The sequence below is a fragment of the Didymella exigua genome (assembly GCF_010094145.1).
Source record: "Didymella exigua CBS 183.55 unplaced genomic scaffold M421scaffold_37, whole genome shotgun sequence".
NCBI lineage: Eukaryota > Fungi > Ascomycota > Dothideomycetes > Pleosporales > Didymellaceae > Didymella > Didymella exigua.
Genome location: NW_022984811.1, coordinates 76,723 through 104,515, shown reverse-complemented (window position 1 = coordinate 104,515; position 27,793 = coordinate 76,723). Strand labels below are relative to the sequence as shown.

The following is a 27,793-nucleotide window of genomic DNA, read 5'->3' as shown; positions in this document are numbered from 1 at the left end:
TGTATGAATGGCCTAAGAAGGGCTGTCGCAAATCGTTAGTACTAGCGGGGTCAAAGCTTCGTTGCGATCGAACGTACAGAAGGAGGAGCTGCGAGTGAGACGTGCTTGGAGGTCAAGCGTGTGTTAAAGACCGTCGGTGATTGCTATCGCGTTAGGTGTTAGTGGTTGTTGACGTGTAGCAACAGTGGTGATGGAGCTACTCACAGGCGACTACGGAAGTGGCGGGGAATTGGTCGGTGCGGTCGGCGAGGGGGTGAGAGAGTTGGGGGAGAACGAGGAGCGGAGAGAAGAGGGTGTTGGGGTGATGGACGGGGAAGAGGAGAGGCGTGTTGTCGAACGGAGGCAAGTTGTTCGGTCGAGTGAGGTGACAAGGCGACGCAGCTAGAGCAGGCAAAGTATTTGGGCAGGTCTGAGGTTAGCTCTTAGCGAGAAGGTACCTTACCGCAGAGCAGGAAGGAATGTAGCTGCGGGCAGGAGCTTTGAACGTCTTTAAGAGATGTTCGATCGCGTGCAGTACAATTCTATTTCTTTGGCAGCGACAGCAAGCACCTTGCATCGCAGGTGCAATCACGGTGTGAATTGCTGCGTGCTTCAAACGCGCCCCATCCAGCGCAGAGCAACCCCGCAGGGTTGCGCACGGCCAGCCAAACGGCGGCTCACAGCCATTGAGTCCCACGCGCGGCAGCACCAAGGCAGAAAAGGGATGGATTGTTTCTTTTCCATTGGATGCTCCGCCGCTCGTGGCTCCGATTGGTGTGAGTAGAAACTGCTGCGAGTCATGCTTAGGATTGGCAAGAGTATTTGAGAGGCTGAACTCGAACGTGGTGGCTGGCACGCAAAATGTTGTGTGCTGGCACGCATCCATGCTTACAATACTGCAAGTCTGCAGCAATGCAACAGCTCATTCCACAAACGGCAGGTCTGATATGGCTACTTCCTCGGCACCTAACGCATCGCTCATGGCAGTTGGAACGCCGACGCCCCTGGTGTCAATCACTTCTGCGCCTCGAAAACGACCTTTTGCACCTTCATCTTGTCAAAAATGTCATAGCCTTCCACTGCTTCGCTCATGGGCATGATCTTGTCTGCCATGAACCTGTGACTATCAGCAATTGATCTCTGTTTCGGAAATTTCGACATACCCAAGCTTGTCCTGATGTCTCTCCAGACTCTCAAGTGCTTCAGCAAAAATGCTCCTGACTGGGCAACGTCCCATCTGCACTCTAAGGTTCTTGCCGTACGCCTCGTTGCCAGTCCAGGGGATCTCAGCGTTGTGAACACCGACACTCGAAATGACACCCCATGGCCTCAATAGCTCGAAGCCCATCCTCAAAGCGGGTGAAAGGCCAACAACTTCGATAACGATATCAGCACCCCTTCCGTCGGTGAGCTCCTTGACACGCTTATCCAGGCCCTCGCGATCAGTTTGGAAGTTCCATGGCTCAGCACCAAGAGACTTGGCGAGTTCGAGACGCGAAGCTACAGAGTCGACGGCAAGAACATGTTTAGGCTTGTAGTCTGTGATGTTGCAGAGAGCACAGAGAGCGACTGGGCCACAGCCAATCAGGACTACAGTGCTCTCCTTGATCTCCTCAGGTGTTGAGTGCTTAAAGCCATTCTTTGCCGCAAACATGCCTGTTGGGAAGATGTCTGCCATGAGGACAAGAGCTTCGTCTTTGATATTAGGAGGAGCCTTCATGACAGTCCCATCGGCTGTTGGCACACGCACGTATTGCGCCTGTGCGCCATCCAGAACAACCGAGCCCAAGAGCTTGCACTTGGTGCATCGTGAGGAGAACCCACCCTTGCAGTAGAAGCATTCGCCACATGATGTTGTGAAAGGCGAAACAACGCGGTCGCCAACCCTCACAGTCTTGACTGCCGAGCCGACTTCGTGAACGTGTCCAGTGAATTCGTGACCCATGATGAAGCCGGTTCCAGATGGTTGGTGGCCTCGGTAGACGTGAAGCTCACTACATTAGTTGTTTTGTCAGACAAGCCATAGTAATTCGAAACTTGTAGAGGACTCACCTCCCACACAGCGCGGTCTGCAAGGAATTAGCAAAGGCTTTGCCCAAAGCTTACGAACGCACCTTGTCAACTTTGACGATAATGTCGCTGTCATCCTGGAGTCTAGGGATCGGCCGGTCCTCGACCGCGACCTTGCCCGGACCATGGAATATCACTGCTTTCATAGTATCTGTAGACATGTTGCTCTGTTAGATCACGCTGCAATCGCCGTGAGGGATAATCGATGCAGAAAGTGGTAGCCAGAAAGGATCTGAAGGCACAAAATGATGTTGAAGCAAGTTAAATTGGGTCCGGGCTCACTAAATACGCCCTGCGCCTCGCATTCCGGGTTCTGACGACACTCGTCTGGCAAAGCCCAAGTGACGATGGGACGAGCTTGAGCCCCGCCGAGGCATCTACCCCGCAGTATTCCGATCGGAGGCATGCCAAATAGGCTGCATACGGAAGACTTGCATAAGCTGTGGCACTGCTAATGGAACGTTGTTTTAAAAGAACAGAGACCTATGGCGGCAGTGCTGGTTCTTCTTCAATCGTTGAGACAGATTGGTGATGTGCTTCCACGCACCTGTGCAAACCATCTCATGGCCGTGTCCACGACTACATGGAGTGGTTATATACAATAAAACCTGTTTGAAACTCCCCAACTCTTATGCATAATCCAAGACCTCAACTCCATATAGATGCGATAGTGAAATGTCGTATTAAGGCCGTCTGTGCCGCCTCATGTCACGGTGCAGAGAAGCTCTGCTTCCAGGATGAACTTCCCCTCCTTGTATTTCTCGCTGGCCTCATACGCCTTATCGTACTTCCAGCCTACAGTTTCTTTGCACTGTCTGCAGTGAATATCGCGTACGACGTGACGGCCGGTAGTCATGTTGCGCTCGTTAGGCTCTGACTCGGTGATGTTGACAACGCTGTCGAAAAGATATGCTTTGCCGTGCTGACCGCGAAAGTTCTGCAATTTATGATTAGCCAGCGGGTGAGGCCTGGACTTGCTGGGCACCGACCCTGCTCAGGATGTCATCGTGGTTCGATAGGTGTGTCTTGCAGTTCTTGCAACCGTAGATGCGCGATGAGTTGAGGTAGATGTTGTAAGAGAGCCCCATGGCGATGATCACGGATCTTCGAACAAGAAACCGGACGTCGGGCTATGTCGAAGGCAGACAAAAAGTAACCGCTGCCTGTTAAATGGCTGTGGTGTGGGCCTCTGTACGGGACGTGGGACGCGGGCCGCAGAGGCAAATGAGGCTCGAGTCGAAGTCGGATGTATGGATACACGGGATGAGAAAGATCTGAATGGTGGCAGAATATGTTGCTTGAGCCAATATGAGGAGGGAGTATAGCGCCCCGAGCCGAAAAGAGCGTGTAGTACTTTGACTCGGATGCTGCGAAAAAGATCGTGTAAGCGCAACAGCCAGACAAGAGCTCTACTGGCTACAGCTGGTTGAGGTCAAGGCGTCAGGAGCTATGAGAAGTCCGAGTGCAACAAAGGCGGGCCAGTCTACAAAAGCGTAAATAGTGAGAGGTTATCTCGAAGCTGGGACGTTGGAGCTGGGATGATGCGGAGGCTGGCACGTGCTCGACGCAAGCGCGGGTACCCTGGTGAACGGGGCCTGGCCGTTGGACATAGAAAAGCCTACTGATCACACAAGCAGATATGTGACTTTTCATGGGCAAGGTTAACAAGAAGTTCTGAAAATCAAACCATGATGTCCTAGTAGTGTACCCTGGCTGTAGGGCCTCGACTGCACTTGCCTCCAACAGGGAGACACAGTTACTGTAACAGGAATCTACGCCTTTGTTATTTTGGCGTCTGCAGTCTTCCTCCCAAACTTGAGCAGTCGAAGTTGGACAGACCGTAGTAGCCATCTCCGTGTCGAGCTTTTTTAACCTACCAACGGCCTCCACGGAGCAATACGTAGCAGGCTCGCTTGATGGGTCGCGCTCGCTGGACCAAACGCAGTTCGCATTGGTGCATAAACCAGCAGGCTGGTAACAGGTAAACAGCACACCACAAACGCGAACCTGTGAAAGGGAGACCTCGCTTCAATGCCCTGTATGTTGCTGCTGGCAATGCGCTGAGACTGCAATTCCCAACCTCACCGACTGCGCACTGGTGGAGGAGAGCCAGAGCGCCAGAGCCCACTTTACTCCGCGGCTCCGGAGGCTCAGGCTAGTTGTTGTCGGCCCTCTTTTGTCGGCCTTCTGTTGTGATAACGAATGCTTGAAGTCAAGGCACATGTGTGAAGAGGTTGTGGGAATTAGAGGTTGTAGTTGAGCTGTCAGACCAGGAGACCCTGGAATCCCGTCAAGCCACCAGTATACGAAGGTATGCTCAAGAACGGTCAGATTCGAAGCGCAGCAAGCCTCAAGCTGCATTTGTCTGTGTGAATTCTGTGATTGGTGTTTGCTGATGCATGCTCTGTGCTCCAGCCATCGTGCTCGGTGCTTGCCGCTTTCGCAGTTGTGTGGCATTTAACGTCGATGGAAGGTGCTAGAATCCGTTTTCTAGCACCGAATCCCAGAACATTTTACAGAATCGGCGTTCAACCAGAGTGCAGCAGGCAGCGGGACCTAAAATTCAGTAACACCAGGTTTCCCGAGATCGCCTCCCATGGTTCTTCCTTCCATCTTTAACAGGTCACCGTCAAAGAAGTCCAAAGACGCCGCCACTCCGACCCTCGCTCACAGGACAAGCCCGCAGACGCAAGGCACTCCTCCCAGCTCGCCCGACAAAAAATCGCACTCCCGCGTTAAAGAGCGGGAACGCACTAGCAGCAGCCGGCGCTCCTCCACATTCTCGTCAAGGCGCTCGTCCAAGTACGACGCAGACACGCACCCGCTAAATTTGTCTCCGGAAGAGCGGCAGCGCTTGTCCTTCTCAGCCATGTCTGCCATGGATATCGACCGTGACTCGTCCTCGCCCGCACCCTCGAGCCCTGCTGCAGAAGTCCCCGGTGGCTTCCCCAAGACAAATGGCACAAACGGCGACCACGAGGGCCGTCCGGCTCCTCCACCGCACCGGTATACTAAGAGCCCGCCGCCCAGCAGCGGCAACTATGCTGCCACCCCCGAGGCTGCGACGCCGCCCGCAGAGATGCCTACAATAGATGCCGAGGAGTACAAGGCTGCCGGCAATAAGTTTTTCAAGATCAAGGACTACCCCGCGGCCATCAAGGAATACTCAAAAGGTGTGTACTCCCCAAAGCTCGCGGCTTTGAGCCCCGGCAGCGTCGGCATGCACGAAGGGAAGTGGTTGGCTAACATCGTGTAGCTATCGAGGCTGACCCCAAGAATGCCACATACTACTCCAACCGTGCGGCCGCCTACATCTCCGCCAACCGTTTCGCCGAGGCCCTGGGAGACTGCAAGACTGCAGATGAGCTGGACTCGGACAACATGAAGATCAAGCTGCGATTGGGCAGAGTGTACACCAGCCTGGGACGGCCAGATGAGGCTCTTCAGGTCTACAACTCCATCAATGCTACAGCAAAGGACATGCAGCCTGCAGTGCTTATGAAGAAGAACCTCGATATGGCTGAGCAGACCACAAAAGACGGTGGCGGAGGTTCCATGGTCATCTACGCTCTCAATGAAGCTGACAAGGGCCTTGGAAACGGTGTCGAGCGCCCGCGGAAATGGCAGCTGTTGCGTGGTGAGGCTCACCTGCGCATGGGCAACGTCAATGCGCTAGGCGAGGCCCAGAACGTCGCCATGTCCATGCTGCGGAACAACAACCAGGACCCTGATGCGCTCGTACTCCGCGGCCGCGTTTTGTACGCACAGGGCGAGAACGACAAGGCGATACAGCACTTTAGGCAGGCACTGAGCTGTGACCCTGACTTCAAGGACGCAGTGAAGAACCTCCGCATGGTGCAGAAGCTTGAGCGCATGAAGGAGGAGGGAAACACTGCCTTCAAGTCCAGCCGGTTCCAGGAGGCCATCGGTACATACGGCAAGGCTCTTGAGGTCGACCCTTCGAACAAGCTCACGAACTCAAAGATCTTGCAGAACCGGGCCCTCTGCCACACCAAGCAGAAGAGCTGGTCCGCTGCGATCGCTGATTGTGACAAGGCCCTCGAACTGGATCCGACTTACACAAAGGCGCGCAAGACTAGGGCGAAGGCATTGGGCGAGTCTGGCAAGTGGCAGGATGCTGTCCGCGAGCTCAAGGCTATTCAGGAAGAGAACCCGTCTGAGCCTGGAATTGCGAAGGACATCCGCAATGCCGAGCTCGAAGAGAAGAAGGCTCTACGAAAGGACTACTACAAGATCCTCGGCATCGAGAAGGACGCAACCGAACAGCAGATCAAGAAGGCTTACCGCAAGCTGGCAATCGTTCACCACCCGGACAAGAACCCTGGTGACGAGGAGGCTGCCGAAAGGTTCAAGGAGATCCAGGAAGCCCACGAGACCCTCAGCGATGAACAGTGAGTTCCGGCTTTAGAACCAGTTGCGCCCCCTTACTAACGCCTTGTAGGAAACGTGAACGATACGATTCCGGCGCTGACCTCATCGATCCCTCTGATATGTTTGGCGGCGGCGGCGGCGGTATGGGAGGAATGGGCGGTGGTATTGACCCCGAGATCCTTATGCAGATGTTCGGCGGTGGAATGGGAGGTGGACGAGGAGGAGGAGGCGGTGGCTTCCACTTCCAGGGCGGCGGTGGTGGCGGCAACCCCTTCGGTGGAATGGGGGGTGGGATGCCTGGCGGCGGTCGCAGGGGCCAGCAAGGAGGATTCCCGGGTGGCTTCCCCTTCTAAGGACAGCACCACTCCGCACACAATCACCTCAGCATCGACACACCGTCTCAGATGGACAGCCCACAAAGGTCCACCTATCAACGGCCCGCACGATCTACGATCTACTTCACGAGCGCATCTATTGGCCTGGTTTACTTCCTTTGTGTCCATACCTCACATTTGGTTCTACGCACGGCGTTGGGTTTGGGAAGCGCGAGCTGTGAGCGCTAGAAGACAGATAGACCGCATTGACCGCAACATTCATGTTGGTCGCTATCAGCATTGCAAGGAGTATTGCTTTGGCCTTGCTACCCAAGGCTGTGTATAGTTGTCACAATTCAACGGCTCAAAGTTCAACACCATTCCGTCTCATGGCATAGCCTGTTCCTGCATCGATCCTACGCTTGCAACAATGTTCTCGCATAAGTGTGGCGTGACGTAATCTGCACGGGCCAGCTTGTGGACTCGTGGCTTGTATATGCGCGAGACCAACGATCCATTGTTCACGCGCCCATCGACACAAAACGCAGCTCATCGAATCAAGGCTCAGAATTTGAGGCTGTCTAAATCCTGGAGAGCTACGAGGCGTATCTCCTGAAAACGACCTTTCCAAATCCCTTTCTAGAGCACCAAACTTGACACTTGACTTTCATCGGAGCTGCCACTCAAGGACCTGTGAGTATCCAAGATCTGGATTTGGCCGAATCTTTCGAAAAGCGGATCCTACCAATAGAGGCTGCTAGGCGACATGCAGCGTGGAAGAGGGCAACCAAATCGCCGATCACGTGGCGGAAGAGGAAGTGGACGAGGGAGCCACGCAGATACCGATTCAGCCCGCCCACCAAGACCAAGGCCGGCTTACACATCTGTGCCTCTTATCCGAGCTATCCATCCGGGAGGCGGAGTCTCTATCATCCTCAAAGAGGACCAGCAGTCCGGACATCAAGTCAAAGGTATCGTCGCAGACTTGCTGACGCGCGGCGATCATCCACGTGGTGTCAAAGTCAGGCTTCGCGACGGAAGAGTTGGCAGAGTGCAAGGCCTTGTGTCTGAAGCCGAGGGACTAGAGGGTGAAGGCATTGTTGGCGGGCCTGGGGCAACTTTAGGGAGGAACGGTGAAGGTGCAACAAATGCAGGGGGACGAGGAAGGAGAGGAGGAAGAATGGAAAGAGATATTAGAGAAGATGACGAGTACCTCTACGACAATCGGGCCTCGAATCAAGATTACGGATTGTTTGCTGCACTGGAGGAGGCAGACAAACAGCATGAACGGAGTAGAGCTGGTCTTCCTTTGGGACAGCTGGCCTTAGAAAAACTCGCGGTATGTCCAGTATGCTATAAGTTCGAGGGCGACGAGGATTCGGTGGCACATCACGTCGAGCAACATTTCGCGGAATGAAGCCTGAGGCAATCATATCCGGACTATCCACTCTCAAAGGTGTGAGGATCGCTCTTTTCCACATCCATTCTAGATGCGCGAGGCTTTAACGAGTTGCGCTCGACCATTTCTCTTTGCCACGGATGCTCAATCTCCGGTTCTGTGCGCCGCTCCAGACCGTGGGGTTTCCGAAACAGCAAGGGTGCCTCTCCAAGCTGCGACTCTGTCGCGACTCGCACCGCATCATCGCACCTAAATATCAGCACAAACACAAGTTTGACGAACCTTCTCAGCGGAGCCAAGCCAGCCAAGATGTTCTACAATTGTTCCGCAATGCGTTCTACACAAATGCCAAGGAGACTTACAATGTCTGCCGAGCGGAGAAGCCGCCTGTAAAAAGGTCTTGATTGTCGCTTTCAGTGTGACTTTCCTGCCAGCTAAGACTCTATCTTTCTTGGGTCTCTTGTCATTCCTTGTTTCTATTGCTTATCTGCTGGTCAGCTGTTCACTTCGTCATACTTCCCTGATCCAATTTCGATCATTGTTCAAGATGAGGTTCTCAAACAACTTCGCTGTTGCCGTACTGGCCCTGTCCGGCGTCGATGCTCTGTCAATCCCTTCGCGTAGTTTAATTGTAAGGACTGCCCACACCACCTCTGCAGCCTGATCTATGATGCATCATCTGCTGACCAAGCTATGTAGAACGCCATCTCCAAGACCTACACGCCTTCTTTCGTCAAGCGACAGCTCGAGATCGGTGGCCTCACACTCGGCGGTTCAGGTGGTGGCATCAGTGGCGATGGTCTCAAGCTAGGCGGAAAGGGCAATTCCACATCAACTACTGGTGCTCAGCCAAAGGCTGGCAAGGGCGGCGCAACGGGGGCTGGAGCAGCCGCCTCTAGAAATGGAACGTCAGCCACCCAGCCAGCTGGGGCGAGGCAGAGCAAGAAACCGAAGGCCGGTAAGGGCGGCGCAATAGGAGGTGCCGGTAGAAATGGAACGTCAGCTACCCAGCCAGCCGCAGCGAAGCAGAGCAAGGGACCAAAAGCTGCGGGCGGTGGCGCAATGCAGGCCGGAGGAGGTGCCGGTAGAAATGGAACGACAGCTGCCCAGCCAGCAGGGGCGAAGGAGAGCAAAAAACCGAACGCTGCGGGGGGTGGCACCGCAGGAGAGGGCGCTGGAAACAAACCTGCTGCTGCTAAGGAGAGCGCTGCGCCGAAGGCCACTGGGGCCGGAGCACCAAAAGAGCCTGCCGCCGCAAAAGAGACAGTAGCACCCAAACCCGCATCCTCTGGTGGAAAAGGTACCGAGTCTCAGCCAGGTCGTGCTGAAGGTGACGCCGCTCGTGCCGGAGCTGAGGCCGAAGCTGCTGCCGCCGAGGGTGAGAAGCCCGCCGCTGCTGGTGGGAAGCCCGAGGGCGTGAAGGCTACCCAGGAAGCAGAGCAGTTCTCCGAGGAAGCTGGGGTTACACTGGGCAAGGATGGTAACGCGCAGAACTTGGGCGGCGACCTGGGTATTACGAAGGGCAGCGATGGATCTACGAGCGTGGGCGGCAAGAGCGGGATCAACGTCGCCGCTGATGGCACGGCTACACTGAAGGGCAATGAGAAATTGCTAGAGGATTAGGGATGCTAGGGTATTGGTACGAGTGTTTATTGACACGCTTGATGGCTACAAAATGTTGTGTGTAGTGAAGCAAATGCTAAAAGCAAACCTAGGGTATCTCCCACCATCCTGCGCCAAAACACCTTCGCTAAAAACACGCTCAATGTTGACCATAACCACTAGAAACTATTCTCACTGCTCAAATTATACGATTCATGTTGTTTTCATTCCTCAAACCACTCCGACAGCGGACCCTTCGGCTTCCCAGCAGCCTCCCACGCAGCACCAAGCAGCTGACACCGCTTCTTGTGCTTCGTCCAGACCTCGTGCAGGCTCTCGACGGTCTGGCCAGTGAAGGTGGCTAGCATTGGCTCGTAGCCCTTCTTGCGAATGACCTTGTGCTTCCACAGTCTCAGCAAGTTGGCGTTGCCCCAGTCATCGACGCCAAGGGGTGATGCCGTCCTTGGAGGTGTACTGTCTGGCACTTGCTCTCGGTCATTCCTGCATTTGATGGTTTGTGGGCCTTGGGAAGTGTCGGGGAGACTGTCGTCGTCGATCTCGTATTCGCCGTCAATTGAGGAGGAGCGGTGGGCAGTTTGAGCTGGCACTGGAGCTGGTGATGATGCTGGTGCCGAAGCAAGAGCAGGTACTGACCGGGAAGCTGGTACTGGAGATAGACCGTTCATGGGACTATGGTTGTCGTGTAGACCCATCTGTGCAGTTGGAGAATCTGATCGAGTAGGTAGCACATTGGGGAAGCGATGCTCTTCACCACCAGCTGGTCTAGCCTGGTCTTGAACTCGAGGACCGCGCATATCCACTGACCGGCTCTCAAAGCCGTCCCAGAACCGCATGCGGCGCTTCTGCTCTTCGGTAGTAGGATATTGCAAGGTCTTGACGAACTCTTCGCCAGTGTAGACCTGCGTACCATAGTAGCTCTTGCGCCAGCCCTCGTCGCTGTCCTCTTCATCGAATGGGCCCGGTGCTTTATAAGTCTTGAGTGAATCGCTACTTGGCACAGATAGATGTGACTTACGGGGTACCAACTCCAATGGATCTGGAGGACCAAAGATCCGTGGGTCTCGAGGCGCAGACGGGAACAAGCTGCCGGCCCAGGACATGCCCGCTGGGTAAGCCGTCTCAACGCCGGACCACTCAGCATTGGTACCGAAGTAGTCTTCAGGAGCATCGTTGGGTGTAGACATAGTTTTGAGTCAAGAAGAGGTTGCTGGTTGAGGTGGAGGTTGAGTTTGGAGAAGTGGTGGAGAGAAAGAAGAGCTCCATCAAACCGAGGGTTCTATACTACGTGTGCGTGATGTCCGCAGTGAAAGGAGGTTTATCGCTTTTGACACTTCGATATATAAAACACAAGTGGAATGAAGAGCACAAGCTATCGCCGCTGCTTAAAATAGCTCCAGCTCGCACTTTCTGGTCTTGGATGCCAGTTCTCGGCAGCCTTATGTATCCAATGGCTCACTTTGCTGATATACATAAGAAACCATGCTTTGTGGTCATGGGATATGGCAAGCTCAGTGCGCGGTCAGATGCTCGAGGAGCTTGTTTGCGTCGTGACGTGATCATGCTATACAGCAAGTATTGTGTTGATATTTGCAGTTCATGTTCACATCTTTCTAGACATGTTCTATGAGGACCTTCAAACGCAGTTGAGATCCATGGAGTCCAATTCTCAAGTGGCCTGCACAGTGACTGCTAATGAACGGTGTATCACAAAGAACCAAAGCTTGAAAATATGTCAGTCGTTCGATATTCTTAATGCAAGCGAGGCGAAAGCAGCATGTACTTCCGTAGCTACAACTCCAATTCGGCGTTCATGGCGGTTGGTTGCCTACGTCACACCTTGCCTTCACTTTCACTTTTGTACATCAGTAACACCAACCCCATCACCAACCCCGTCACCAACAATCAGCTCTGTCTTATATCTCAACACACCATGCAAGCTCCCGATGGAAGCAGTCCGGGCGGACGCGCCGCGCTCCTCTGCCTTTCGACGGACTTGAAGCTCCATCCTGCCATCGTAGCAGCAGCGCTTGAGTACGCGTTTGACTACCAACATATTTTCCCTAGCGCCAGCCAGGCTCTTTGCTTCGGTATTGTTCGTCAAGGGCACTGTGCCAACATGCAGATTCTGGATGTCGCGCTGCAGAGGCTTACGAAGACCTTTGAAGGTATGTAAAGGAGATAGAAATCGAAACGAAGAGACCCGCTGATGGACGGAAGGTCTCTTCGACACGCTGGCTGTGGAGCACATCTCTGTGGGACAGTGGCCCGCGCAGCCCTCTGCTCATGACCACAGACAGTCGCCGCACAGTGTGCAGGCTGCATCAACGCCTGGCAACGCCATGAGACGATCTGTTGCCTCGTTCACGCCGAGCGCTCGCCTTATTGCGTCCTGGCCGGTGCCTCAACAGAGGCGCTCGACTCTGTCGTCCAAGATGCCAAGCTCTTCCACCAGTTCCCACAGTAGCAATGCTCACGATCTGTCGTCGGTGATCGATGCCACTAAGTTCAGTACGTACCAGCACATTTACACTTTGCAAGCTCAAGCTGACTTGGCTTAGCTTGACACTAAGTCACGTACATCATTTAAGAGGAGGAGGTTCACCTGAGGCGCAGTGAGAACAAAATTCGGGATTTCGCTTGGGTGTAGGTGGGGAATTGAAGCTGGTGACCTTTAACAGACTGGCAGCCTCGTTTGCAGATAACCTACGCTCTGCTTATCGTTCAGGTCTTATAACGTGTTTACTATAAGCACGAGCTCGATCACGCTGCAGGATGTAATTATGCAAGTAAGCAATGCGTTTCCTTATCGATTTCGGCTGCAAGCCCAGTCTTGGCCAGTCTAAACCTCCGCACGTCTGCCGGCAGAGACGAAGTCTATCGGAAGGCTGCAGATTCCATGTGCATGTGATGGCGAAGCGCATTTGACACGTTCACGTTAATCGAGGCGCAGGCCGCAGGTTTGTAAACAAAGGAGGCGCCTTGACCACCAGCGCGCACAAGCTCTTCAGCCGCACCTGTTCCACCGCCAGGGACGACAGTCTGATAATGCAGCCCCCCACACCCCAAGAATCCCAGGTTGGCAGCTGAACCTAATCGCCAACTTGGTGCTTGGGCTGATCGCGCTCGCATGTGACTCAGGCTGTCAACTATCGTTTGGTTGATGCTCGAGGGCTTCCCGCATCAACTGGCATCTCACTCTGTACAAGATCATGCATGGCACAATTCCCATATCGCCACAAAGCGGCTCGCAACTGTTGAGTGAAGTGGATGTAAGAAGTCGTGTCAACTCGTGTTCATAGAAAGCTAGCCAGGTTCACGTTCGCTTGTCAGACCAATCAGGATGCCGTGAATAAAAAAGCCCCTCGATTACCCTCGCTCCTGCATGCATTTGTGCCACTACGTGCCGCGACCCTTAGCTTTCATCTCCACAGCACCACCTCTCCTATCATCATGAGTCTCACGATCCGAAGTCCTATGTGGCTGTCGACTAACGACAGTCTGCTTGTTCTAGTGTGGCTTTAGTGTCAACACGCATAATCTGAACGTATAGGAACGGGGATATTAGGCAGCCACGCGCTGCGCCTTCGTACATCCCCGCCAGATTGTAGGCTCCCTCACCATCGTCATTCATGCAGCGGAAGGTTATATGGGCTTGCAAGGCCCAGCCATCTGGACGCATATGGAGCTGGGCGTCCTAATTTGTAATCGAGCATAGGCTCACTTTTCCAATAACAGGTAAGTGTTCATGATGAGGATGGTGCTACGGGATGCGCCGATCAGCCTTCTGCCTCGTGGACTGCAGGCGCCGGAAAAGCAGACTGAGCTACTCGGATTGCGCGGCAGTAGTTATGAAGGTGAAATGCCGTTCGTCTTCTGCTAGCTGAACAATCTATTTGTTGCGGCCTACTTGTTGGTGGCTCTGGCCCTCTTCTCTCACTCTTGATTGACCTCACCGTTCGTTCGCCAAAACAAGTATAGCAGCTCTCAATATGCTGTGGCTAACGGCAGCACTAAGTGCCCTCCTCTCGACCGGAGTTGCAGCAGCACCAACATGGCCAGCGCCATCCGATGAGCTGGAGGACTTGCTCTATGTCAATTCTGGCTACCGAGCACGTGGTTTCGCGTCACCCGTCGTCCCATGTTCGAACGGTGATGGTGCAGATCGCAATTCCGCAGCTGAATGGATTCGGACGGCCTTCCACGACATGGCCTCAGCTAACGTCAATACCGGAGCAGGAGGCATGGACGGGTCGATCCTTTACGAGCTAGGCAGTTCGGAACATGCTGGTGCTGCTTTTCGAAATACCTTGACAAGATATGCACCATTCTACTCCAGCCAGACATCACTCGCAGACCTCATCGCTGCCGGACTCTACAGTGCCACAAGATCTTGTGGTGGGCCTGCGGTACCTGTCCGTGGCGGGCGCCAAGATGCTGCTGGTGCAGGAGCAATCGGTCAAGTCCCTGATGCAGCAAACGCAATTGGCATTTTCAGGAACCAATTTACTCGCATGGGCATTGCTGGTGTTAATGATACTGAGATGATCCAGCTCGTCGCATGTGGGCACACTCTGGGAGGCGTTCACGCAGCAGAGCAGCCGAACATTATCGACTCTGGAACATTTCCCAACAACTACGCCCATTTTGACACATCAGTAGCGTCTTTCGACAACAAGATCGCTACAGAATTCCTCTCCGGGAACACCAAGAACCCTATGGTATTTGGCAAAGCTTATAGAGCGGACAACAGAGGCAGAGACTCCGACCGCAGGGTCTATAATTCTGATGGAAATTCCACCATGCAAGCGATGCAAGACCCTCAGACGTTCAACGACATGTGCAAGGCTGTATTTCAGAAGATGATTGAGATTGTCCCCAGGGGTATCACGCTTACCGAGGTCATCACGCCTTACGATGTCAAACCGTACGATGTTCAATTGACTCTGCTTGATGGCGGTGTTTCATTAAGCTTCACTGGAGAGATCCGAGTCAGGACAAACTCAGGCTCCATCAGCAAAGTGCAGCTCATCTACAAGGACCGGACCGGCGCTTCAGCATCTGCACCCATCGATACCACGGTCAAAGGAACGGCGTCCGGATTCGATGATAGCTTCTCATTCTACGGCTTCTCCGCAACGCTGTCAGCCGAGACTTCGATCTCGTCTTTTGACATTGTCGTCACTTCTGGTGGATCAAGCCAGACGTTCACCAACAACGACAACGGATACGCTGTCAATGATATTGTCATCTTCCAAGCCCCTCAAAGCTGTGCAGACGGCTCCGGAAAGCTGACTGTGGCTGCGGCCATCCGGGGCGACGAAACACCCAGTGTGCAGGTGGTTGCGAAAGTGCCACGCGCCAGTCCCACGCCCGTCGCAAGTCTGTCAACAGCAACCGTGGCCATGGCATCCCCTACAAGCATCGGGCGCTACAAGCTGTACTCTGCAGATCTGTCTGGCTCTTCAACCAATGCAGCGATGTTCGGCGTATTCGCGGGCATCAGGTCCGACAATTTCAAGAAGATCAGTGACCTTGCGACAGCGTGCAAGCCATTCAACACAGCATCTTCAATTCCTAGTCCATCGTCAACTCCTGCCTCCTCTGCCGGCGTTTCTTCAAGCTCAACATCTACTTCATGGTCAACGCCAACTCCTAGTACGCCGGCAATTCAGCTTGACTACCAGGGCTGCTTCACCGAGCCATCCAATGCCCGTGCCTTGGCGCCTGCTGAGCTGAAAAACGACGATATGACGATTGAGAGCTGCGCTGCTTTCTGCAACCCTTACCAGTTCTTTGGGCTCGAATACGGGCGCGAATGTTATTGCGGCAACGCTCAGAATGCAAAGAGCGTGGCAGCCAGCGCGTCTGACTGCAAAATGCCATGCAAAGGTGACTCTACTCAAACATGTGGTGGTGGTCAACGATTGAGCCTGTACAAGACTGTCGGCTGGTCACCTCCGGTCAACGAGGCCATCAGCGGATACGACTACTTTGGGTGCTACAGCGAGCTCGCACCAGGGCGCACACTGTCAGACTCCAGCACGAGCAGTGATGGCATGACAGCGAAACAATGTTCCGCTTTGTGCAAAGGATCCGCTTTCTTCGGCCTGGAGAACGGAAATGAATGTCGTAAGTTAACCGTATTTCTCGCAGGTGACTCTAGAACCAACGCTCTCCAGATTGCGGCTCGAAACTCAACGACGGAAGCGCGCCCGAGCCCGAAGGCGACTGTTCTCTGCTCTGTCCCGGTAACACAAAGACACTATGCGGCGCAAGCCAGCGCCTGAACGTGTACAAAAACAAAACCCCTCCCACATCCACAAGCGCGGCTCCAATGCCGACACCCACGTCCAGCAAGCCCGCTCTCACGGGGTACACATACACGGGCTGCATCGTCGACACGCTGGACCCGCGCCCGCTCAGCGCAAAGATGACCTCCTCCTCAAGCAACAGCTACGCCTCCTGCGCCGACTTCTGCACAGGCCACCCCTACTTCGGCGTCGAGTACAGCAACGAATGCTACTGCTCGTGGGTGCTCCCCTCCGCGTTCGAGACCAAGCCGGAGGGCGAATGCAACATGGCCTGCGCGGGAACCCCAACGCAGCTCTGCGGCGGCGCGAACCGCATGACGGTCTTCAAGTCCAGCGCCAACATTGCCGTGCCGAGCAACCCCTCCATCGCCGAGTACGGATACAAAGGCTGCTACACCGACGACGTATACAACCGCGTCCTCTCAATCTCGACGCCGGGCAACGACGCTATGACGGTGCACAAGTGCGCCGCGGCGTGCGCGGGCAGCCACTACTTCGGCACGCAGTTCGGGCGGGAGTGTTCCTGCGGCGACAGCTTCGCGGGGGAGACAAAGGTCGTGGATCAGGGCGAGTGCTCGATGCAGTGCGGGGGGGACGGGGGGCAGTTTTGTGGGGCGTGGGCGCGGTTGAGTCTGTATGAGAGTATGGCGCATGTGAATAGCACGGCGAGTGGGGCGACGCCGATGGAGGGTAGTTTCCGGTAGGACAGCGTGGGGGGTGTGTGGGTGTGGCGATGGATACTGGTGGTGTGGTGATGGATACTGGTGGTGATGGACACTGGTGGTGATGGATACTGGTGGTGATGGATACTGGTGGTGATGGATACTGGTGGTGATGGACACTGGTGGTGATGGATACTGGTGGTGATGGACACTGGTGGTGATGGATACTGGTGGTGTTTGGTAAGTAGGTAATCGTAATGTTTCGACATGTCCGCCGCCCAGGTTAAATCATCCATTCATCACCACACCATCAATCCAAGCACAGCATCAATCCAACCACGGCAAAGCCCACACCCCCCCTCTCACCACCCAAACGTCTCGTCGTACCAAAACACATCATGCCCCTTCCTGACATACCCCTCCACGCTCCTCTTCAGATCATCCGTTAACCGCTTCGGCCCGCAGCACAGCACCGCGGTCCTGACGCCCCTGCTGAAGACGTCATCCACAATCGCGCCCATATCGGGCCGGCCGGCGGAGACCACCATTCCCTTGCGCGGGCGCTCCATCTGTTCCTCCGCGCCGAGCAGTTGCGCGTGCTCCTGCATCTCAAACGCCTCGTCGTCGTCGTCGTCGTCGATGGCGAAGACGGGGGCCGAGGACGCAGCGCCGCCAGAGGGGCGTGTGACGAAGACCTCGACGGCGCTGGGTGTGTGCAGCAGCCCGTTGCTGACGGCTTCGTCCCTGTGCTGGACGGTCTGCTGTGTGGCGCCGGAGGTAAAGGCCCACTGCGTGTCCGCCAGGTTCTGCACGCACCAGATGAAGCGCACGTGTGTGGCGCCGGGGGTCGAGTCGTGCACGTCGGCTAGCAGGCGGTACAGCGGCATGATGAAAGTGGCGCCGACGCCGCCGGCGACCAGTAGGACCTTGTCAAAGTCGGTCAGGTCGGGGAGCCTGTTGGAAGCGCCGTAGGGGCCTTCGAGGGCGAGGGGCAGGATCGGGATGTCGCCTGTGGCGGTGGGCAGCATGGGCATGCCGGAACCGCCTTGGGCGAGTTTCTGCGCGAGCGCGGCGAGGTGCGCCGTGTTGCCGTTCAGGGCGCGGGCGATCAGGACGAGTTCGCGGTCTGTGCTGGGCAGGGAGGCAATGGTGAAGGGGTTGGATTTGTTCGCCATCAGCCATTGCTGGTAGTAGTTTGGTGCTTTGGCGCTGCCCCGCGGCCGCGCCAGGTAGACGTGTTGCCCCGGCGCCCAGCCCAGGGCGGCGTGGTTGTCCGGGAGAGGGATGCGGATCTGCACCAGACTTGTGCCGGGCAGGAGGCGCATAGTGCCTTTGTACAGTTTCATGCGCAGGGCGCGGAAGAGCAGGTGCAGGCACTCTATCGCGATGACCTCGTACATGTACAGGCGGATGTGCGAGACGTGGAGGTACATGGGCACGATGATGAGGTTTGCAATGGCGATGTGGCTGATGTAGAAGACGCGGTAGTTTCGCCGCCGCACGAAGCCGAGGGCTGTCGTGCTGATGGCGGCGAAGAGAGCGAGCGTGATGAGCCCAAAGACGACGTCCCAGTCTTTGATGCGTTTCGCGAGGACGCCGGACATGGCGAAGAAGACAAAGTAGAAGACGGCGTGCAGGATGAACAGCAGATAGACGATGCGGCCGAGGATCTGATGGGCGGCTTTGAGCTGCTCGTGAGAGAGGCGCGTGATCCACTGGACGGGTGAGTAGGGTGCCCGCATAGCGAGGAGGTAGTGCAGAGGCAGCTGTGAGGCACCAATTTGGCCCAAGCGCTTCGTGAGGTGGAGGTAGTCTGCGGCGTTAGCGACCATTTGGAGCAGGAGATTCTGAGCAGGAGATTTGGAGCAGGAGATTTGGAGCAGGGGATTCGGAGCAGGAGATTTGGAGCAGGAGATTTGGAACAGGAGATTCTGAGCAGGAGACTTGGAGCAGGAGATTCTGAGCACGAGACTTGGAGCAGGAGATTCTGAGCAGGAGATTTGGAACAGGAGATTCTGAACAGGAGATTCTGAGCAGGGGATTCGGAGCAGGAGATTTGGAACAGGAGATTCTGAGCAGGAGATTTGGAACAGGAGATTTGGAACAGGAGATTTGGAGCAGGAGATTCAGAGCAGGAGATTTGGAACAGGAGATTGGGAGCAGGAGACTGGGAGCAGGAGATTTGGAACAGCCTTACCAGGAGATGTGTTAACGAAGCAGAGATAGAGCAGCCAAGCAGTCCAGACAGTCCCCCCAATCCATTCTCCTCTCGTGCCCCACTCCCATCTCCGGACGACATCCTTGTGCATCCACCACACGATGCGGGCGTAGCGGCTGTGCAAGCTGTTCAGCCATCCCAGAGCATTCTCGCGGCGCTTGTTGAAGGACGGAGACTTGGGCTGCTCATAGCGCATGCCCTTGGAGACAATCCAGCGGATGCCAAAAGACATCTGGAACAGCGCGAAGACGAGCAAAACGGACCATTGGGCTGCGAATCCGTAGTAGTCGAGGCTCTCGCGGCGCTGCTGCTTCTGGTCGTCGTTTAGGGGCGCAAACGAGTACCCAAAGGCCCAGTAGGACTTGGAGTCGACCTCGTGGTGTCCGTTGTGGCGTCTGAAGAGGTCCATGGCGGAATGGCGGTGGTGGGTCAGACGGAAGAGGTGCAATGTGGCATCAAGCTTCGCGTTGCGATTCACTGGCGCCTGGGGCACTGTGCAGCACAAACGGCAGACGACAGACGTGAGCGATGGTTATGAGAGTGTCAGTGAGATGGCGCGAGGTGCATGGAGCGGACAGAGGAGCTTGGGTGCTCGGATTGGGGCGGATGCTGGTGTATAGCGCCGGCCGTCAAAACGCGCTCACTGCTGATCGGGGGAACATGGTAACCATGGTGTCGGACGGTATGGTGTCGGACGGTATGGTGTCGGACGGTGTGGTGTCAAACTGGGGTCGATTACTCGTGCCCGGTCCGTTGAAGCACCGCGTCGTCACGTCGTCGAATGGAGCGAGGAGGAAAGGTCAATCGTGATGCGCCCATTGAAGGTGCAGCCTTGCCAGCTAGCGGCGGCGTGGCGCCTCGTGGCTGGACCCTGTATTCCCAGCTCGTCCCGCCGTCGTCCAGCTGTCGTCCAGCGCCAGTCGTCTAGCAGCTTTGTCTAGCAGCTTTGTCTAGCAGCTTTGTCGAGCAGCTTTGTCGAGCAGCTTTGTCGAGCAGCTTTGTCGAGCAGCTTTGTCGAGCAGCTTTGTCGAGCAGCTTTGTCGAGCAACTTTGTCGAGCAGCTTTGTCGAGCAGCCTCGTCCAGCACTCTGGTGTCGAGACGGCGACGACTGCAGCATTCTGGCTTCAAGACGGCGACGACTACGACGACGACTACAGCAATCATGTCTTCTCGGACGCCGCTCTGGCTCGACTGTGTCGGTACCCGCCCGCGACACGTCCCGCACGCATATTGACTCCTCCCAGGACACGGGACACGATGTAGGAGCAGCCGACGGCCGCCCACGACGAAGACGAAGACGACTCACAGTGCCTTCCAGGACGCATACGCCCTCCTCCTCAGCGCGCACGACCCGCGCATCGAGCTGCTGGGCGTCAGCACCGTCCACGGCAACGCCGCCCTCGACCAGACGACGTTCAACACGCGCGCCGTACTCGAGGCCCTCGGCCGCCGCGACGTCGCCGTCTACTCGGGCGCCGCGAAGCCACTGGTGCGCGACGCAGTGCACGCAGCCGACATCCACGGCGAGAGCGGGCTGGGCGGCGTGACGTTGCTGCCGCCGCCCGTCGCGCCCGCGGCCACCGACGTCGACCACCTCGCGGCCATGCACCGCGCGCTCGCTGCGACGGCGCCCGACACGGCCTGGCTGGTGTCGACGGGCACGCTGACCAACGCGGCGCTGCTGTTCCAGAGGTTCCCCGACCTGGCGGGCCACATCAAGGGGCTGAGCATCATGGGCGGCGCCGTCGGCGGCGGCTTCACCGATGCGCCCATGGGCAAGGTCAAGGGCGAGCGCGAGGGCGAGCGCTTCGGCAACTGGACCGCGTACGCCGAGTTCAACGTAAGCCGCGCGCGAGAGACTGGGTCGAGGACCCGACGGCTGATCCCCCGCAGATTTACTGCGACCCCGAGGCGGCTCGCTTCATCTTCGCGCAGCCGAGGCTCCGCGCAAAGACGACCCTGATCCCGCTCGACCTCAGCCACCAGGTGCTCGGCACGCGCGCAGTCCGTCGCGCGCTGCTGTACGGCGACTCGCCAGACAATGCACCGCGCGACTCGACAGAGACACCGCGCGACCCGACAGACAAGACACCGCGCGACCCGTCAGAGACACCGCGCGACCCGTCAGAGACACCGCGCGACCCGACAGACAAGACACCGCGCGACCCGACAGACAATGCACCGCGCGACCCGTCAGCGCTGCGCGCCTTGTTTGCGCAGACCATGTCCTTCTTCGCCGGGACATATGCAGACGTCTTCTCCATCACCGCGGGGCCGCCGCTGCACGACCCGCTCGCCGTCGCCGCGGCCGTGTACGCCGAACTCTTCTCCGACAGCGACGGCGAGCGGTTCCGCGTCGACGTCGTCACCGACGGCGTGCACTCGCCCGTGCCGTCGGAAGTGGGCCAGCTCGGCCGGACTCGCGTCGCTGTGCTGGCGCCGGGCGAGGGCGGCTGCAGGATTCCGCGACGCGTCGACGTCGATGCGTTTTGGCGGCTGACTGAGGATGCGCTGCAGCGGGCTGATGCCGTTAGTCCGATGCCGCACATGTCGCGGGGCGAGCTGGAGAAGCACGGCGTGTTTGTGGGCATCGATTGAGCAGGCACACCACAACCATTTGTATGAGTCGCCGTATCTGTATGAGTCGCCGTATCTGTATGAGTCGCCGTATCTGTATGAGTCGCCGTAGACCTGGCAAACATGTTCTGTGTCCTGAATCACCGTAGACTTTGCAAACTGTCCTGTATCCTGAATCACCGTAGACTTCAGAAAGCGCCGTCGTATGTAGCAGGGTTCGTATACCAAGTCTAAAGATCAAATCGCCATTCTAACCACTCGTATCCACACCACATGGCCCTCTGTCGTGCCATGCATCTACACTCTACACTCTACACTCCACTCTACACTCTTCACTCTACACTCTACACTCTACACTCCACACTCTACACTCTACACTCCACACTCTACACTCCACACTAGATAGGCGCTCACTCCACACGCTAAATATGCGCCTGCTTACCCGCCTCATCCAGCTTGGCCAGCATTCCCTGGACCTCCTTGACGAGCGCCTTCCGCTGTGCGCGCGCATCAGCATCGCCCTCGGTCTCGACCCCGTCCAGCTTGAAGATGATCTGCGTCAGGATCGTCTCGCTGAGCTTCTTGTAGTCAAAGTCGCGCTTGCTCTTGTCCGCGGGCGGCGCGCTCATAAACTGCTCGCACAGCGGCACGAATTCGGTGTGGAAAGTGTGCGCAATGGCCGCGAGTTTCTGCGACGCCGTTTGCGGCGCCGCCGCCGCCGCCGCCGGCTTGGGCTTGGTGGACGGCGGCCGCGCGCTGCTCATGTGCGCGGGGATGGGGAGGAACTCTGCGCCGGATGGGGCGGCGGACGAGTAGCCCGGCGTCGACGCGCCCGCCGTCGACGAGTCCGCGGGGCCCTTTTTCTTGGGCTTGCGGCCGCCGCGCTTCCGGCTCTTCTTCCTGCCTGCGCCGTTGGCGCCCGAGCCGACGTCGTCGGAGCCCGAGCCCTCGTTGTCGCTCCACGGCGGCGCCGCGTCGTCTGCGGCCGGGGCCAGGCCGCCCGCGGGGCTTTCGCCAATGGTGACGAGGATCTCGCTGCCCGAGCCGTCGCCGCGCAGGCCCTCTTCGCGCGCGCTGCGCTCGTCAAACTTGAGGTTGCGGCCCTTGTGGAACATGCGTATCCGGCGGGCGTCATCAACACCCAGCTTCTTGGCCGCCGCCTGCCGCACGGTGCCGATCCTCAGGTCGCCGTCGCGGATGCTGTGCGCGGGAAAGTGCGTCGGGTAGTGCGTCCGCTTCTCCTTGAACACGACCACGTCCGTCTCGCGCTCGGGGTTCGCATCGGCCCAGTCGGCGCTCTCGGGCGCGCTCCCGTTGTTCTTGCGCAGGTCCTCGTTGGTAATGTACGAAAAGTCCGAGTCGTTCACCACGCCCGAGCTCGGGTTCTGGCTGGGCCGCCCGAACGGCGAGAAGCGGCCCCCCCAGCTGCCGCCGGCGCGGGAGAACCACGACATGACGACGACGACGACGACTGCCGCGAGTCCGAGGGCAGCGGTGCTGAGGTACGCGGGATCGTCGAGGCGGAGGCTCGCGGCAAAGTCTGCAATCTCGGCGATGCGCAGGGCGTGCAGGATCCTGGTGAGTGCGTCTGCCGTCTCTTCGTCCGCGTGGATCGGCGGGACCGTCGTGGACAGGGCGGGGTGGTTCTTGAAGAAGCGAAACGACTTCTTCACGTCGTCGAGGACCGTGTTGAGCGACGCCACGGTGAGAGGAGGGCGGGCCAGTCCCGCAGTCGAAGCAGCGCTGTTGACGCGATCGCGGCTGACGTAGGGGAGCGGGCGCAGAAGACGTGTCTGGCGGTGTGGCGTTCGCGAGCTTGCGACTTGATCGGCCGAATCTTCCAACCCAGAAGCCCCGAGTCGAGGGTCCGCGCGGATGACTAAGCCGGAGCAAGCCACAAGCACGTGCATGCGTGCACGAGCTGACTGCCAGACGCCGAGTCACGAGTCACGTGCTGTGAGTCACGAGTCGCGAGTCACGTGCCGCGAGTAACGAGCTGGTTGCCAGACAGAGACCGTCACGGCAACTCGCAGATCCAAGGAGAAGAAGCTTCATTACGTGTCTACATTCTGCTCTCCATCCATCGCAACAGCTCTGGGCCAGCCGCAGCCGCATCATCTGCGCCCGTGTCTCATGCAGAGTGCCCCGTTCGCCCAAAGGCTCCTAATAACGAATATCGAAATCGGCTCGTCGCTGCCTGCCCGCATCTCGGCGCGGTGCTAGTTGATATCTACAAACGCAAACACCCGTCCACCGCCGCGTGTGGAAAAAGTGCCATCATCTAGAAAAGGAAGAAAATAACTAGGAGGGGTCGCTGCACGCTATGAGCCCGGTAATACAGAGGTGGAAACGAAGCCAGAGGTATATAATATAGAACCCCCCGCGCGTGAACGCCATGTACATGGAAAGAAACGTTTTGGTCGGTACTATGTCTTGAACATGCAAAGGAAATGGGTATATGCAGGAACGGAAGCTACATGACGATGCAGCACTTGCCCTTCTTCTCGGGAATCTCTTCGCCCGCTTCTGGCACTCGCGTCGTCGTGGGCTTTTCGCTTGCGGCTCGCTTGATCGACCCTGGCTTCGGCGACGGCACTCGCGGGCTTTGTGGGATCGTAGGTGTGAGCTTGAACTGAGGCTGCTCGACCGCTGGAGACCTGTCGCCCATGGGCTCCAGCTTCTCGTCCAAGCCTGAGGCCTGCTTGTCCGAGCTTGCAAGTGGCCACTGCCCGCTCTCCCTCTCCTTCTCGAGCGCAATGGGATCGATCTGGGACAGCCGCTGCCCGCCCATCTCCTCGGCGTTGAGCAGTCGGAAGTCCGTGTCGTACATGGACCCGACTCGGCCCTCCGTCTCCCACTGCTCCTGCTGCATTCGCTTGGCGTGTGTGGGAATGATTTGCTGGTCCGGTGGAAGCCGTGGGTCGGGCTTGTACATGGTCGCGATCCAGGGCGCCTCTCCTTCTGGACGATGAGCCGTGGTCGGGCGAGAAACAGCATTGCCGCTTGTGCCGGGACGCTTATTGCCTGAAACCTGCCTTGACTTGGCTGTGTTGCGCGAAGTCGTGCTGGTCTTCCTCGAGCCCGCAGTAGCCGCTAGCTTGCCCGGCGTCTTTGCCTTGACTGGTGATCTTGGGGGTTGCTTCATCGACGATGCGCTGGCCGACGACGAGTTGTCGCGGCGGTGGCCGTACCGCTTCTCGTCTGTGTAGTCGTCGAGGAGCACCTGGCTTCCTATGCTTCCGCTTCGCACGCGTGCACCAGCAGCAGCAATATCTCCGTTCCAGTTGGCGCTGCCTGTTCTCGATCTCGGCAGAGGTGCCTCTCGATCTGCGACTGCTGCTGGCACGGGTATGCCGCTTGTCTTCGGCAGAGGAATGCGAGACGTACTGGGCCTCACCGTATGGTTCGTCCGCGAAGGTGGCTGCATCTCGGGCGCCGGGTCGTCGCTGTTCGTTGGACTCCAGGTGTGGTAACGCTGCTCGTGCAAGGCTTCCTCGTCCTCGGCGGGAATGGGAGACACGACGCGTCGTTCGTAACGGTCATCACCACTCTGCCTCCCCTCGCCGAGTTCCGAGTTGGTGCGTGTCCGTCGCGTGGCGCTCTGTGACCGGCTGTTTGATCTGCTTGTGCGTCCAATCCTGAAACCAGCCTCCTCCATTTCCCTGATCTCGATTTCCTTCAGCTTGTCTCGGTGTATCCAGTTGCTCTGGTCTGCTTCGAGATCGGTGGGACTACCAGTGGCAGACTTCTTTGCACCGCGGCCCCTGACTGATGCAGGAGGGCCCATCTTGCCCTTGGTGCTGCCCTTGCCGTACGCACCGTCCTGTTCGCTGGTGATGACGTCCCGGCTGGGCTTCTTGTGCAGCGAGCTTGCACGTCCCGAGGCCTGCGTCACCCTGCCGTCGTCGTACTGACCCTGCGATTCCCAGGTCGTCGAGCGAACGGGCTTTGCAAAGCCATTGTTGTGTGAGGTGTGTGGCTTGTACCCGTTTGCTGAGTTGCCGGCCATGAATGCTTCTTGGTCGTAGGACTGCCTCTGGAAATACTGTCAGCAACGTCTCATGTCGGCGGGTGTGCATGGACTCGTGGACGTCGTGGATTTGGGCAGTCATGCTTTGAGTTCGCGCTACTGCCACCATCATTGACGGCTGCAGCCGCTGAGCGCTAGCATCGGCGATTCCTCAAAGTGTCGTGTGCCATGGTGACCACAAAAGGAAGAGGAGAAGAGAGCACACGCACCGAGCCGTCCAGAGGTACGGCAAACTCCCAAGATGCTGCAGCGCCGTGCGAGCTGCTGGGCGGCGTCAACTGCTGGACTGGCGGTGTTTGACGGGACGATGCAAAGGCGGCCATAGAACGGGCGGCCGGCGGCGGTCAGGATATATGGCGAGGCGACCACAGCGTCCGAGGGCGAAGAGCGCTGTTTAGCAGTGGGCGAGTCAGGTGGTCGGTTGCGATGACGACGTTGCGAAGTGCTTCCAGCGCTTGGCTGGGATAATCGTGGGAAGCAACGGCGAGCTGGCGACCACGACGGGGGCGCAGAGACGCTCGAGGTCCAGCACTGCAGCCGCTGCGAAGAAGAACGGGACGAAATTCGGGTTCAAGAAGTAAGGAGGCGCGCGGAGGATTGTAAGGAATGTGCGGAGGGGGACTGCATGCACGAGGCCGTGAACCAAAGCCACTTCCCTGCAGCTGCTGGTCGCGCAGAATAGAAAAAGCAAACTGCTGAACGAAAGAGACCAAGTGAATGTTAGCGACCGAATGGCTCTGCAGCGCACTGTGCCCAGCGTCCAGTAGCTGAGGATGCCTTCGAGTCCAGCGAGCTGGGAACGCGGAGGAGTTGTCTTGCGGGTGAGAAGGGAGGCAGCGCTGAGGGCCTGGAGCGCTGTGATTCGTGCTTGGCCGTGAGATCCCCTGCGCAATTTCGGGGGAGACAGCCCTGCGCATGCACCACGGCGAAATGGGCACGATCACCACTTCTGGGAGACCAGACTGTGTGCTGTGCGTCGACGCAGATTCGAGAAGCAGCAACGGCGTAGGCCAACGGCGATTGTGCTCTTCGCCATTCCGTTGTATTTTTGAGAACGGCTCGCACGAAACACACCAACTTCCATGGATACGGCCACAACAAACACAACTGTGTCTACCAGGAAACCCTGGCCGGCATTTTTTATTATCATAGTGCGTCTTGTACGCTTGCTGCTCTGTGCAACCCTGCACAACCGTCGCGTTAGGCCTCGTTTCTCGAGCCATACCCGATATACACAAACCTAGGTCTGGTAGCTATGCCATAGCGTTGACAGCCAGATCGGGTCGCCTTCCCACTCGTCAGAGACGTTTGAGGCTGGACCGGCCCCGGCGCGCTCCCGGCGTCTGGCAGAGCACGCGTTTGGAGCACTTCTCCTTAACTAAGAACCACATTTGCCTGAAACCAACTTGACAGGTCACATGACAAGGGCAGTACGACCACACGGTGCACAGTTCACGGCATCGCGTTGGAAGAGATGGAATCGAACGTGTACTGTGATGAAATCACGATTAGGTTCACTTGTTTGGGGCAGTATTATAAACGGTTGGCTCAAGAGAAGGACAAAATTTGGCCCAACTGCAAGCCCTGCATTCTTGGATCCACGGAAATATGGGATGCAGCCAGTGTTTGAACTCAGCATCTTTGCGAACATTGGGAACTTCTGGAGACGATCAAGGATTTGTACTCTAGTCACCAAGGTTTCCCGGGGACATGGAAAAAACCATGGGCCTAGGATCTCTAATCGGTGAAACGCTATGGCATCGACAACGAGCACTGCGACACCGAAGAGTGCATGACACCTCACTCCTCACCAAGCTCCGGTGCCTTGTCGCGGGCAGAGGCTCTCCTTGGACCTGGTCCTATAGGATGATCTATGGGACGTCCAAACAGTCCGGGTGAAAATCTGCGTTTACGGCGTCATCGAGAGCATAGATGATCAGATCTTGTCACCGCCTCAGGTGAGTGTTCTGTCTCGTCATCATCACGTCTGAATCGCTCGCTTTTGACGACACATTCCAAACAAGCGTGTGCAGGCGCCGATTTGTGGATCTTTCACTTCAATTCGTTGGACTAACTATCAAACCTAGAGGCAGCCATAGTATTCGCAAGGCGGAGGTACCCTCACTCCATGGACATGTCTCCTGGCGCATCTCTCATCAGATGATTTTACCTTTTTGTTTTTTAGTTGGCTAGAATAATCTTACCGGAGAGGCTGCT

At 57.0% G+C, this 27,793-nt stretch overlaps 13 protein-coding genes across 13 annotated transcripts; 6 read left to right on the top strand and 7 right to left on the bottom strand.

The window, feature by feature from the left end:
* Positions 1 to 993: 993 nt before the first annotated feature.
* On the bottom strand, positions 994 to 2,195 carry M421DRAFT_103685 (S-glutathione dehydrogenase; the record flags this gene model as incomplete). Its single annotated transcript, XM_033586929.1, has 4 exons — positions 994 to 1,096; positions 1,143 to 1,973; positions 2,032 to 2,048; positions 2,094 to 2,195. The coding sequence occupies 4 exons, from the start codon at positions 2,193 to 2,195 to the stop codon at positions 994 to 996; spliced, it is 1,053 nt and encodes a 350-aa protein (XP_033444801.1).
* Positions 2,196 to 2,295: 100 nt separating this feature from the next.
* On the bottom strand, positions 2,296 to 3,594 carry M421DRAFT_424681 (yippee zinc-binding protein). The gene is made up of 2 exons (XM_033593831.1): positions 3,039 to 3,594; positions 2,296 to 2,986 (listed from the first exon to the last, which is right to left on the bottom strand). The coding sequence occupies exons 1-2, from the start codon at positions 3,135 to 3,137 to the stop codon at positions 2,753 to 2,755; spliced, it is 333 nt and encodes a 110-aa protein (XP_033444800.1). The 5' UTR covers positions 3,138 to 3,594; the 3' UTR covers positions 2,296 to 2,752.
* A 987-nt stretch (positions 3,595 to 4,581) lies between these two features.
* On the top strand, positions 4,582 to 7,121 carry M421DRAFT_424680 (TPR-like protein). The gene is made up of 3 exons (XM_033593830.1): positions 4,582 to 5,222; positions 5,306 to 6,461; positions 6,512 to 7,121. Exons 1-3 carry the CDS (start codon positions 4,919 to 4,921, stop codon positions 6,792 to 6,794), a joined length of 1,743 nt encoding a protein of 580 aa, XP_033444799.1. The 5' UTR covers positions 4,582 to 4,918; the 3' UTR covers positions 6,795 to 7,121.
* A 400-nt stretch (positions 7,122 to 7,521) lies between these two features.
* M421DRAFT_103682 (uncharacterized protein) lies at positions 7,522 to 8,172 on the top strand (the record flags this gene model as incomplete). Its single annotated transcript, XM_033586928.1, has 1 exon — positions 7,522 to 8,172. The coding sequence occupies one exon, from the start codon at positions 7,522 to 7,524 to the stop codon at positions 8,170 to 8,172; it is 651 nt and encodes a 216-aa protein (XP_033444798.1).
* Positions 8,173 to 8,701: 529 nt separating this feature from the next.
* Positions 8,702 to 9,777, top strand: M421DRAFT_8644 (uncharacterized protein; the record flags this gene model as incomplete). The annotated part of the gene is made up of 2 exons (XM_033597591.1): positions 8,702 to 8,785; positions 8,854 to 9,777. 2 exons carry the CDS (start codon positions 8,702 to 8,704, stop codon positions 9,775 to 9,777), a joined length of 1,008 nt encoding a protein of 335 aa, XP_033444797.1.
* A 210-nt stretch (positions 9,778 to 9,987) lies between these two features.
* On the bottom strand, positions 9,988 to 10,961 carry M421DRAFT_95313 (uncharacterized protein; the record flags this gene model as incomplete). The annotated part of the gene is made up of 2 exons (XM_033598300.1): positions 9,988 to 10,010; positions 10,055 to 10,961. 2 exons carry the CDS (start codon positions 10,959 to 10,961, stop codon positions 9,988 to 9,990), a joined length of 930 nt encoding a protein of 309 aa, XP_033444796.1.
* Positions 10,962 to 11,707: 746 nt separating this feature from the next.
* Positions 11,708 to 12,685, top strand: M421DRAFT_95312 (uncharacterized protein; the record flags this gene model as incomplete). The annotated part of the gene is made up of 3 exons (XM_033598299.1): positions 11,708 to 11,942; positions 11,995 to 12,285; positions 12,549 to 12,685. The coding sequence occupies 3 exons, from the start codon at positions 11,708 to 11,710 to the stop codon at positions 12,683 to 12,685; spliced, it is 663 nt and encodes a 220-aa protein (XP_033444795.1).
* A 1,132-nt stretch (positions 12,686 to 13,817) lies between these two features.
* M421DRAFT_38073 (heme peroxidase) lies at positions 13,818 to 16,732 on the top strand (the record flags this gene model as incomplete). The annotated part of the gene is made up of 2 exons (XM_033589852.1): positions 13,818 to 15,906; positions 15,957 to 16,732. Coding segments are annotated over 2 exons (2,865 nt in total), but the record flags the coding sequence as incomplete, so codon positions are not given.
* A 380-nt stretch (positions 16,733 to 17,112) lies between these two features.
* On the bottom strand, positions 17,113 to 19,377 carry M421DRAFT_72190 (uncharacterized protein; the record flags this gene model as incomplete). Its single annotated transcript, XM_033596851.1, has 2 exons — positions 17,113 to 18,563; positions 18,948 to 19,377. 2 exons carry the CDS (start codon positions 19,375 to 19,377, stop codon positions 17,113 to 17,115), a joined length of 1,881 nt encoding a protein of 626 aa, XP_033444793.1.
* A 754-nt stretch (positions 19,378 to 20,131) lies between these two features.
* Positions 20,132 to 21,567, top strand: M421DRAFT_72014 (nucleoside hydrolase; the record flags this gene model as incomplete). Its single annotated transcript, XM_033596838.1, has 5 exons — positions 20,132 to 20,164; positions 20,214 to 20,228; positions 20,288 to 20,809; positions 20,863 to 20,977; positions 21,119 to 21,567. The coding sequence occupies 5 exons, from the start codon at positions 20,132 to 20,134 to the stop codon at positions 21,565 to 21,567; spliced, it is 1,134 nt and encodes a 377-aa protein (XP_033444792.1).
* Positions 21,568 to 21,968: 401 nt separating this feature from the next.
* On the bottom strand, positions 21,969 to 23,456 carry M421DRAFT_8638 (uncharacterized protein; the record flags this gene model as incomplete). Its single annotated transcript, XM_033597589.1, has 1 exon — positions 21,969 to 23,456. One exon carries the CDS (start codon positions 23,454 to 23,456, stop codon positions 21,969 to 21,971), a length of 1,488 nt encoding a protein of 495 aa, XP_033444791.1.
* Positions 23,457 to 23,648: 192 nt separating this feature from the next.
* Positions 23,649 to 26,391, bottom strand: M421DRAFT_424673 (uncharacterized protein). Its single transcript, XM_033593829.1, has 2 exons — positions 25,786 to 26,391; positions 23,649 to 25,582 (listed from the first exon to the last, which is right to left on the bottom strand). Exons 1-2 carry the CDS (start codon positions 25,897 to 25,899, stop codon positions 24,020 to 24,022), a joined length of 1,677 nt encoding a protein of 558 aa, XP_033444790.1. The 5' UTR covers positions 25,900 to 26,391; the 3' UTR covers positions 23,649 to 24,019.
* On the bottom strand, positions 25,789 to 26,569 carry M421DRAFT_424672 (uncharacterized protein). Its single transcript, XM_033593828.1, has one exon. It carries the CDS (start codon positions 26,491 to 26,493, stop codon positions 25,921 to 25,923), a length of 573 nt encoding a protein of 190 aa, XP_033444789.1. The 5' UTR covers positions 26,494 to 26,569; the 3' UTR covers positions 25,789 to 25,920.
* Between the last annotated feature and the right edge of the window lie 1,224 nt (positions 26,570 to 27,793).